This window comes from Limanda limanda, chromosome 7 (genome assembly GCF_963576545.1).
Source record: "Limanda limanda chromosome 7, fLimLim1.1, whole genome shotgun sequence".
In the NCBI taxonomy this organism is placed as follows: domain Eukaryota; kingdom Metazoa; phylum Chordata; class Actinopteri; order Pleuronectiformes; family Pleuronectidae; genus Limanda; species Limanda limanda.
The window spans coordinates 11,638,840-11,650,349 of NC_083642.1; the positions used below are offsets into that span (position 1 = coordinate 11,638,840).

An 11,510-nucleotide genomic window follows, 5' to 3' on the forward strand; every position below is an offset into this window, starting at 1 on the left:
GGATTTAACTTAATTTCTAGGAATCAGTTCGAATGAATTCCCCATTACCTTGATATAAAACATATACAGTAAAACTCACAGGGACCATTCTGTGATATTTTGTGTACGTTTGTTACTGTAATCACATTTGCTAATAAAATTAGCTTTTTCAAATTTGAGTAGTTTATTGCTGATTTGCTCATTAACTTGTCACAATGTGTTTTTTATTCTTTCACTTAATACGTCTACTATGGCTGGACAACGAAACAATATCAACAATTATCACAATCCAATTATCATCAATAGCAATATAACAAAGGTTCTATATATATAATTTGTGCATTGAGTAAGCAGAGTTAGGAGGTTTAACACATAAGTGAGCTACATCAGATGTCTATAATCTTTTGCTGTTTATCAGGTTTAAAACAACATCTTCACTCAACTCTACAAAAAAAATGATTTGCACATACAATAATAACAATGTGACATTTATCGTGATAATTATCCATATTGACTGATATACTTTTTTTAAATCTTGAAATAAGTTTTGGCCACCTCGTCCTGCCCTATCTTCCACCATTGTTGACAATGGATCACGCCCTGTTTGCTCTAATCCCGTTCCCTTCTGTTCTCCCGGATGAAAATAATGACACAAGATTCAGGTGTCAACCTGAGTATTTATTGTTCTTTTTGTATTTTTTTTTTCTTTTTGGCGGGTACCTGTGTTTTCTGGATGGATGTTGGAAAAGCCATCCGATGACTTTTTGCATAGTCTTGCCTGTCAGTGGACGACTGCCCACATAGGGGATGGAAAACTCAGTACATCACAAAAAACATGCAGAGATAGTGAAAGGCACAATCACCAGAGATATCAGATACACCAAATTTTATATGTTTATATATTTCATTGTTTAATGGGGGGAAGTGGGTGTACTAATTGAGATGTAACATGGGCAAAACCCCAAGTGTGTTTAAGCTGCCATCATTTCAGGGCACAACATAAAACATATGAAACTCCCCAGACATTCAACAGCTTTCATTTAAAACATCCTATTGGTGAACGACTGTTCTAATACCTATATGGGAAAATACAAGCATATTCTATTGTATTTTTTCTGTTACACTTAATTTCACTTTTTCTTAAATATATAAACTATTTGTCTCCTGCCTCGTCCTCTCCCTGACCACATCGTCCATGTAATGTAGGTTCCCCCCACACCGGGTGACCGCTTCCTCTCCCTCTCCCCATTATTGGATGACCACACATTTTTCAAAAACACTTTTGCCATTTTTACATGACACTGGTGAGAGAGGGAAGAAATACAAATTGAGGAAAACATGACAGGATTGCAGCGGCAGAGGTATCTGTGGTGATATATTTCTTACATACACACACTCACACACATGTGCTCTCTCATTATTATTACCCTGTTTTCACTCTGTACCGACTTTTATTTTGACAACACAGGAACAAAAATCAACCTCTTAGGCACAGTTAGAATAGCGAGCTCCAAAGGTGTGAGGAAGCCTGGCAAACAGATCACTGTGTGTGTTAATGTATGTCTGTGTGTGTGTGTGTGTACACAGACTCATCACCTCAGATGCATTCCCTTCACTGTTCAGTGGAATAAACAGGATATATAATTTCATAATTATATTATAAATTAGCAGAGACATTTAAAAGGAATATTGGCAGAAATGAAAAAAATGGGTTTTATGTACTCTTGGGGAAATTATTGATCTTTTTATATCTAGATGATCTTAATGAGAAAAGACGTTTCCATTTTCCTAGCACCCCAAACAAACAAATCCCCCAGACTCTCTGATTGTAATAAAATCATGTCATTGTTCTGTGTCCTCACCAGCGGCCATACAGCAGATGCAGTGCTATGTGAACCCTGTGGAGGGTAGTGTTCTCTATGGCACATCAGCTCTGAGTCTCGTGCTGTTTGTGTATGGTGCATCTCAACTGGCTGACACTGACACTGGGGCGAAACCACCACATTTGGCCACTGAGTCGCCCTCCTGGTTTGTTAATGAGCAGAGAGAGGATTCTCATCGGTCCCATCGGACACAATGACTCAGATCCTGAGAGGCTTTGACATCTAACGAAGCGTTATAAATTCTTTTTTTTTCTGTTTTTAATATTTACAAGAGAAATAAAACGATCATTATTCATGTACTTTTTTTGTAGAGTTTCTAGCAGTTTACGTGTCAGTACACCTTCTCACACACAGTTTGAATCAAAATGAAAAGAAGAGAAAAAAACAAAATCCACAAATAAAAAACAAAAAACAAGCACACGGCACACCGCTATAACTTTGACTCACATAAATGAATGACAGTGCAAACTTACATCCATGTCTCAAATAATTTACAAACATTAGCATACACTTCAGCACCATTGTTTACTATTGTTGTTGAACACATATCAGTTTGTGGACACAGTTAGAGCTGGATGTGCAAACGAGAGAGGGACGGACAGTAATGGAGGGGAGGTTAAAGAAATGTGATGCACGCCCATAAGCAGGATGGAGGGGACGATAGATGCCTGTTGTTGGGCTTTAAGGATATAGTTACTCCCTTTCTTTTTCCCAACAAGTGCATTCTTGAAAGTCAGGGACTTCATTTTTTATGAAAGGGATTTATGTGTATAGATGGTACTTTCTTTCTGTGGCTAACACAGCACACACTGTGGGTGAACGTGTGTGCCGGGCACCTTGCTTTAGTTCACAGACAACACATTTAATGATCACCATGCTTTGTAGTTATTTAGAATTTGTCGGCTTCACAAGCCAAGCGTTGTATTTTGTTTTTGTCAGGCAGGAACAGACTTTCTATTCTTTCTTTGGTGGAACCACACTGAGAAATAGAGACTATAAAATAATATAACCTTACAAAGATAAAATGAGCAGAAAAAAGAGAAACAATACAAAATAAAGAGTTGCCATCAATACATACCGCTATCTACTTACTGTAACCTGTCATACCCTGTAACCCAAAGGCAAGCCCCTGCATCTTTTCACTGCATGTCTAATTCTTCTCAATAATGACATTATGGCCGCCTGTGGCACAAATTTTCATCTGTACAAAAACGACGATCATTATCAAGAGAAACATAAAAACAAGAGTCATTTCCTAAATGCTCTGCAGCAGAGTTTGATGTTGAATTCAACTTGTTGAAATTCACTGGCTGCTCTGAGGGTTACATAACACTTTCCTACGACCATTTCGTATCAATCACTTTTCTTTTTTAATGCTACCTAGTTCTAATTCTTCCCGTAATTTATTTGACTCTTTAGTCTGTTTTGCTCCTTCTTTCACCATCGTCTACTTGCTCTCCACCTTCCCCCAAAAGCGAGAGGAGAGGAATCTCACAGCATTTCGTTTCCTGTTATGAAATTGGGTGGCCACATATTGCCGCGCCTTCATCTGTCAATTTGCAAAATTGAGGGAAACAAATGTCAGAGTGATCTTCCCGTCACTCTCGCCACACACGGTATATCTCTCCACTTTTTCCGAATAAAATTAAAGTTTTATTTTGTAAGAATTAAAGCATATGGGACATGATGTGTCGTTTTTCGCTGAAAATATGCTAAAACTTAACTTGTCTCTATCCTACATGACTCCAGCAGAAAGGTCTGTTCCTCCATCGAAGAGTAAAGTACACTTGGTTGTTTCAATTACAAATCATTGTCTCCACAAGTACTTTGGAGTTAATGAAATGGCTGATTTGATAAAATAATAATAAAATGCCTTGAGGAAGAGTGGAAGAAAGGAGAATATTTTTACCAAGACAGGAAAGAAAAATTAGTAGAGCTAAATTTTTTTTGCTGTTTTTCAGACATTATTGTTACTAAGTACAACCTGTGTAAATATTTTTTGAAGACTTTTTTTAGTTGTTTAGATACTGCAACGGACAAAATGTATAATGCAATAAAGATCTACACAGATGAACTCGGAGGGCTTGGTTCCTAACAGCAGAACGGGGCATACAACTACCAGGTGGAGCCATTTTGTGTACAAACCAAAACTCAGGAGCTAATGTTTGTATTTGATTTATCATGATATAATGTGCGGAAATGAAAGCAAATATGATGTGGGGTCAATATATTTAATAATGTGTGTCTAATGCCCTCAGGTTGAACGATGCCCCCTGCTTGTTCAGGAGTTTAGTGGCAGACGTTACGCTTGCTGGGCTGGTGAAGTAAGGTGTTTCTGGCGTGCGCTGCGTGGCGAGGGACTTGCTCCCTGGTGCGGTTTTGGCGTTGGATGCGGTTGCGTCCCAGATGGCGCCTCTCCATGCGAGCCTTGCCACGCTGGACCCTGGCCACTTGGGTGACCTTGGCCAGGGCCCCGGCCTGGGCAGCTGCTCCGCGGCTCACCCTGGTGGGGATAGTGCTGCGGGTGGCGGGCGCACCAGCTGGTTCAGTCACTCTGCTTCAGGGAGAGAATGGGTGCGATTGTTGTGAGTCAGACAGATGTGAAGGTGGAATAGAGTTTGCATAAAAAAAGCCTTTTTTTCTCACCTCATGCTGCTCGCCTGGAGGCTTTCCTCTCCCACCACAGACAGGTTGCCGTTGGAGACCATGGATAAGTTGTTTGGCGAGACGTACACAGACATGCTGGGGTGCTCGATGAGAAGGTCCTCCATCGGGCTGGCCTCCGCTGTTGCTCCCTCTGCAGTGAAACAGGGGGGAGGGGTGACAAACCAGCTCTCATCCATGCAGCCTCTCTCTGAGCCTGCCCTACTGCTACCCCCACTGCCCCCCCACTCACTCCCAGAGCCAGGGGACATCGACGGGGTGGAGGAGGGCGTGGACAGTCTGGCCCGCCTTGGCAGGGTCACGGGTGTAATGGCACCAGAGTCTGATGGGCTAGCGCTAGGGCAAGACAGGGGGTCTGATGTTGCTACTGCAATTCGTGCCTGACCTTTATGTGTCCTACGGCGCTTGTGAGGCGGCTGGGGAATGGGGAATTCAGTCCTTGCATGTGTGTCTTGATGATGTGATAGGTTAGTGTCTGGGGATGATTGTGCAATCAGCGGAGCTCCCGTCTCATCCTCTGCCTGCAGCATGCTGTCAGACCCTTCTGAGCACATGGCAGCGATGAAATCAGGTGATAGGACAGCCAATAAGGACAGGTGGAAGGGGCGGCGAGTTGCAAAAAAAGGATGCAAATGTGGTTGACGCAAAAGTCATGCGTGTTGAAGGGGGGGGGCAATTTTGAAAGGGATCACATACGCACGCGCACACATACCAGTGTGGAGAATGTGAGGGTGTTTAAAATAATTGGAGGGGAGGAAGAAGAGGGGGGTAAGGAAACACAGAACATAAAAGAGTCACATCATTAGTTGTGCTGACCCTCTAAGGTGGTGATTTGTGTCAGCGACGTAATGTTTGTCTCGACTCGGCTGAGAGCTACTTTTATGTTGCTTTAGATGACTGGTTGGCTCCTGAACAGGCAAAGCAAAAATTTCAAACTCACTAATTGGCCTTGTCATGATTGAGATCATAAACAAAGAGGAAGGAGATGATTGTTCACAGAGAATTAAGTGTTTGGAACTTCTGCGCCACGCCCCGAAGGATTCTTCACCCCCTCCCCTAACCTTATATTCACTTTACACTTACACTCTAAACAATACACTTAATTCAGGATTATAGATTATGCCCTTAAATTGGGATATAAACATGCAAAAGAGAACATGTATTCCTTAACTTACTTAATCTTTGAACACAAAATATAATTTGATTATTCCTCAAATCCAACCCCACACTCCCTCTACTGAGACTCACCAGGCAGATTGACGAGCATCCATCCCTCCTCGTCAGCCTCCGTCACGCAGGGGTTGGGTCCCTTCAGTTCAGCCGCGACCTCCTCCACCTCCCCGAACAACAGGCTGCTCAGACGCTGAAACATGGCTGCAGGTGCTGCCAGGTGCGATTTGTTGTCCACAAAAAAAAAAGCTTTAGCTGCCTATTTGAATTTCTTATTTGTGATTACGCTATCGCTTGTTGCGCTGTTATGCACTGCTTTGTTTGATCTTTTGAGTCTTTTTCTCTTTTGAAGCCCTTTGCTGGATCTCGGTTTCGACAAACGGGAGTGGACAGGCTTCTGTAGTGCAAATGTAAGGTTTCACTTGGTTTGGAGCAAAGGCCTGGAGAGAGAGAGGGAGAGAAAGAGGCAGATGAGAGAGTGGTTAGTGGTCAGTGGGTGCAGCAGTGTCAACACATCTTACAGATGAAGCAACCACTTAAAATGGGAACTTGTACTTCTTTACTACTTGATTGATTGTCGTTTTGTTGTGCAGAACAACAAGTGAGAAAAACTCAAATCATATTTTGAAGTATTATTACCAACAGTATAGACAACATTGTATATTCATTTTAAGTAATTTTTCTGGACACATGATGAATTCTAATCCAAGAAAAAAACAGCTTCTCAGTGAAAACATTCCTGGTACATCTGAGAAGTTGGTGACAATGATGAGAGCGATGAGAATGACCTAAAGCTGTAATGTTGGAGGCCTAAGAACCCACAAGACTCGAGTTGCTGAGGGAAACTTAAGAGTGTGGTTCCATTATCCGTGGGTTTTTGATGACAAGTGAACAGTTTCACACACGCACAAAGTCATTTGATCCATTGTTGGTATCAAATATTGATCACAGCGGGATTAAAGCTAAGTGATTATAGATTTGGGGTTTGTTCAATAGACTGAAAAGGTCATGCACTGCAGGTCAAACCCATAAAGGAGTATGTACTGGTTCCTCAATGGAAGATATGTTATAGCAGTAGCATAAAATCTCAATTTGAACTTGCATCTTACAGCTTAATAGTGAGTTAAAGTGGCAGAGGAACTCTGAGTATGTGGTAATCACTGAGAATGTGAAGGAAGGTTTCCAGCCAGTAAGGAGCTGGTGGACAATGGCGTCAGTCCCTTCCCCCATGATATTTATATAACTAAGTCTCAGGACAGCTGGACAGGCTGAAGAAGAGGAAGAGGAGGAGGAGGTGGAGGTGAGACAAAGAGCCAGACTCTTGTAAGGTCTGGCTCTTTGCACAATGTTAAAACACAAAGAAGGGCAAATAAATGAGGACAGAAGTCATTGAGGCAAAGGACAAGTGTCTGACCTACATGTAAACACGATGATGTAATGCTGAACAGGTGTTTTGAACAGCTAGCTGACAAGGCAAGCCCCTATATGTTCAAAGGCCGAGTTCTATTTACTTGAATTGTGTGAGTCCAGAAGAGGCAAGGACTGAAGCGACCAGAGAGTTCACGACCTCTGTCAATACCTGCTGACTAAGGTAATGAACTTTAAGCTAAATGACTTTCCACTCATATGCTTTATCTCCATTATCAGTTTATTTGTGTGGCTGATTCAAGGTTGCAGAGGTTTAAATTCCAGTTTATAACCTCTTTCATTCCTCAAACTGTTTGACCCCAAAGCCTGATCTGCACCGAAAATACCTGCATGTAAATACAGGATGTGCTGCTGACACTGAACTATTCTACCAGTCACAGAGGTTAGTGGAATTTAAGGAGCACAGATTAAAATGAGAAACTAATTACGCATGGAGCAGAGAGACATGGAAGGAGACATGCATGGATGCTTGTTGGGAAGCTGGCGCTTTCTGTCCTTATTTGGAGAATCGTCATGGTGATAATTCTGAAGAGACGTCCTAATTGCGACAGTACTGTATGTGCTCCTGAGATTTCACATGTCAAGTGGAAATACAATTATTTTTACAAACAAAGTCACGGTCAATGAGTCTGTTTGAATTGGTCTGTGCTTGAAATAAGAAGAGAAAGTGAGAGGAATGAAAGGGGGGAGAAAATGGATCAAAAAAGGGCTTTTACGGTCGTATTTTGTGATACTCCGGGTGGTTTGACTTCATTTTTCCTCTTCTCTCAGGTCATGTTTACAAAAACCTATCCAGCCAATTCATTAAAAGGGCCCAGGGTTGTCGTACTTTTGGGGATCTTGCAGAGTTACTGCGAACTGAGGCACTGCAGTCTGTCCTCAACACTGGTTTTAATGCATTCCTGAAATAAAAGCACTTGAGTCATGAGACTGTGACCAATAAATTCAGATAAACAAATTTTTGGTGAGAAGGCCTGGGGGTTGCTTTGCATAGGGTGCAGTACATAGAACACACACGCTCAACACGGACCTCAATAAATATTTTTGTATTAGTTTGGTCTGTAGTCTGCACGGGCTAATTCAGGGCTATTTGTCTGTAGTGTAAATAAAGCTGGTGATCCTGTCAATAGAGGACAAATAACAGCCACTGAAATGGCTTTTACCCTGGAGGAGAGAGTTCCTGCATACATGGCATGGGGGGTGAAGGGGCCTTATCTAACAACTACCACATGTTAATGCTGATTAATCTCATTTGAAGTAAAAAACCTCTAAGCTTGATAATACCAGAAAGTCTGACCATCATGCTCATGTTTTTCTCCCCCTTTATTAGTGTGTATTGCATTCATTATTGGTTTGTGAGACTAGAACTGCTCCCTCTGCATATTTATGATGATGTCAATATTAATCTGATAAGACATGCTGTTTTATTCTATTCTTAGAATGCCCATTAGCGTCTAACCCGAGACTAACTCCGACTAATTTTTACCTCAGCCAATTGAGGTTCTGTTTCCCCCCCCTGTCTGTTTCAATTTAGCACTATAATCCCTCTCCTGAGTTTGGCCAAGGCAGCAGCCCTTACCTTTCATTGCGGATCTGGATCAGGAGACAGATCCAGACTTTTTTTTTTGCTTTCTTTAGCATTTTCATTGATTTCTCTGAGAATAATTTGTTGACCTTGATGAAAAAACGTATACATGTCTCGAGGACTGATATTTACGAGTGTGTGCAATTTGGTGCAGATCTACATAAATATCTGGATCTCGTGGGTGTTATTGTAGTTTCCCAGTGATCAGTCAGAGCAGCTTTACCACATCCATATGTGTGCATCTGCTCATTTTATGCTTGCTGTCAAAAGCCTCTGAATAAAAAAAAGATTTATACTGGAACAACTGCACATCCTGATATGTGGAGAGGATCTTGACTTATGAACTCTTATTTGGCAATGGTCCTTTAAAAGAAAGGTGGGAGGGGCGAGGCGCGGGCTGGGAGGGGACTCGCGAAATAAAAACAAGACGCATGTGGCGTCACGCTTACGTCACTGACACGAATCGAAGAGGCTCCGGCTTTTTTTGGCGACGGGAGGAAGGAGGAGAGAAAAAAGTCTAAGGAGCAAACATATCAAAAAATATCATATTTATCAAAGCATATAAACGATCAGTTTGGCTCCTTGAGTCCGATCTACAGTTTGAAATCAGCAAATCCACCGATGAGCGAGTGGCTGCTGCTGTCGACGCTCATCGAGCTGAATCCAGTGACATGATGAAAATAAAATACAGTGTTTACATTTGGGAAAACACACGAAAACCCCTGTATCTGTGTAATAAAACAATGAACCGACATCGACAGAGAGCCGGGAGTGCGAGTGCAGCGGATCCAGGTTAAACATGAATTATCCGTGTAAGCTCCCGGCTGCAGGGTCAGAGCAATGACAGCTGTGTCTCTGCGACTGTGCACGAAACACATCGAGTGGAAAAAGCTCGGGACGACACAGTAAAGACGGTGGTTCGACTGTTTTATCATCTGTGTGGAATATGAAACATCGACTCTCTGCAGGGGTTCGCCTCCCAGAAAAAAAACATCAACATCCGCCATCGACCTGACCATTGATATAGACCTGACTCCACATCAGCATTCATTTGCTGCAGTTTGCACACACAACGAGCTGCTGCTGTGTGTCCTGCAGTCTGTAACCTCCACGTATGCAGCCTGGGGTTCTGTTCCCAAGTGCTGGACGTCGAATCGACCTCAATAAATCGTGTAGGTGTTTGCTGCTTTCAAATCTACCCATGACCTAATAATAGGTCATCGGCGGCTACAAGCCACAGCAGTCAGAGATAGCTCCTGTGTCACACACAACGTTTCATAAGAATAACATACGATTTCATAACAGCTGGTATATCTGGTGTAGATAAGCCTGCGAGGAATGCAGCGGCTCCAGTGGCAGAGACATATGATGCCTCTGAGATCACACACTTCCACACAAAAGACACAACGATTATGACGAGTAAATAAGAAATAAGAAATTGAGAAGAGCTTACCTGCCTGTGCAATGTTATTCAAGTTGTAAACGAGATCTCACACACAGTAGAAACGACAACAATTCTTAAAGCATAGCTTTAGATAGCCTTTAAAGTGAGGTAGATCAAAAACACCGTTATACAAAAATAAAAGGCTTTCTTCTCAGAAGAAGGGCTTCGTGTAAAAATCTTTTTTTTTACACTGACGTTTCAGATCATAACATCTGCAGCTCTTGTTTTCTCTCTTTTTTTCCGCTGCAGATTTGGCCTCTGTTTATTGCTGCCTCCAGCTGATCCTCGGATCAGAATGTAGAACGTACAAAACAGCTGATTGTGAGATCACAATACTCCCGGCCCCGCCCACAGGCCCCGCCCACACCAAACAAATCCACCAATGGGAATATTACACAAGCCACAAGCGGAGGGCCTCTAGGTAACAGGGGATGGGGGGCAGGGCGAGAGAGGAGCTGTCAACCTGCGCCCAGATGGGACTGCTGGTGACTTCACCCGGAGACTGATCCCTGATCGGCCTCCACCTTCCCCGGCCCTGCTGTTTGCAGACCAGGCTGGGGGGGATGGTAAACTGATCCAGAGTCTGCTCTCAAACTGCTTCACATGCAGGCCTTCTACAGCAGGGAGGGATGAAGATCGGTCGACAGCGAAGTCATAGAATTATCAACTAGGTGGTTCATTAAAGAAATTGAGGTAGAGCTGAAACTTCTGCTGTTAAACTGTTATAACACCCGCCGAACAGCCTCTGGACGCCAGATTATCTTTTGTGGATTGTGTTTTCGTTATGTAATGTTGCACTGCACAACTATCATTTTATTCATTTGTTTTATATTCATTTTTATTGTCCGACATGAAAGAAGCAGCACACGCTATTTTTGCAGATTCCTCTCTTGTGACAGAGCCCTATAATTAATCTTGCCCTAGGAACAAGACGCTAACATTACATCCTCAAATTGTATTTATAGCCCCAGTTTATAAATTAGATTAAGCGTCCCTGTCCATTGATGCTGGTGATGTTACTTTAAGTTTCATTTGTAAATAGACCTCTCTCCCCTCCCCCTCAACATCCCTCTGCTCAGTCCGCCTCGGTGGCGAGGGCCAGCCAATCAGATCGTTTCTTTCTGAATGCAGCATTTCAGTAACCAATGGGCTTTGGAGAAGGTTTGAAAAGCCCCCCTGGTGGTCACTCTTACACTCTGCAGTCTGTAAAAGCTTGAGGAAGAATACCGACCGCCTCTTATTATTGCAGATTGTGCAAACTGATGACTATATGTTTGTTTGTGTATGTGTGTGTCTCTGTAGGTGAAAGATCATCCAACCTGTCCTGTGCTTTTATGATGTCTGTAAGATAATACAC

The 11,510-nt window shown here is 42.6% G+C and overlaps 1 protein-coding gene across 3 annotated transcripts; it reads right to left on the bottom strand.

Annotated features, from left to right (window-relative positions):
• Positions 1–1,334: 1,334 nt before the first annotated feature.
• On the bottom strand, positions 1,335–10,435 carry LOC133004793 (tumor protein p53-inducible nuclear protein 2). Of its 3 annotated transcripts, none has more exons than XM_061074312.1 (4): positions 10,163–10,435; positions 5,775–6,136; positions 4,509–4,659; positions 1,335–4,419 (listed from the first exon to the last, which is right to left on the bottom strand). In XM_061074312.1, the coding sequence occupies exons 2-4, from the start codon at positions 5,896–5,898 to the stop codon at positions 4,152–4,154; spliced, it is 543 nt and encodes a 180-aa protein (XP_060930295.1). In that variant the 5' UTR covers positions 5,899–6,136; positions 10,163–10,435; the 3' UTR covers positions 1,335–4,151. The 3 variants fall into 3 exon arrangements, with proteins under 3 accessions (XP_060930295.1, XP_060930294.1, XP_060930293.1); XM_061074311.1 differs by having other exon boundaries at positions 1,335–4,416; positions 4,509–5,070; XM_061074310.1 differs by having other exon boundaries at positions 4,509–5,070.
• Positions 10,436–11,510: the final 1,075 nt, after the last annotated feature.

Coding starts and splice junctions, on each gene's coding strand:
- LOC133004793 (XM_061074310.1), bottom strand. CDS start 5,898: ATGTTTCAGCGTCTGAGCAGCCTGTTGTTCGGGGAGGTGGAGGAGGTC. Junction 5,071..5,774: donor GATGCTCGTCAATCTGCCTG/GTGAGTCTCAGT, acceptor CCATGTGCTCAG/AAGGGTCTGACAGCATGCTG. Junction 4,420..4,508: donor CTCCAGGCGAGCAGCATGAG/GTGAGAAAAAAA, acceptor CTCTCCCTGAAG/CAGAGTGACTGAACCAGCTG.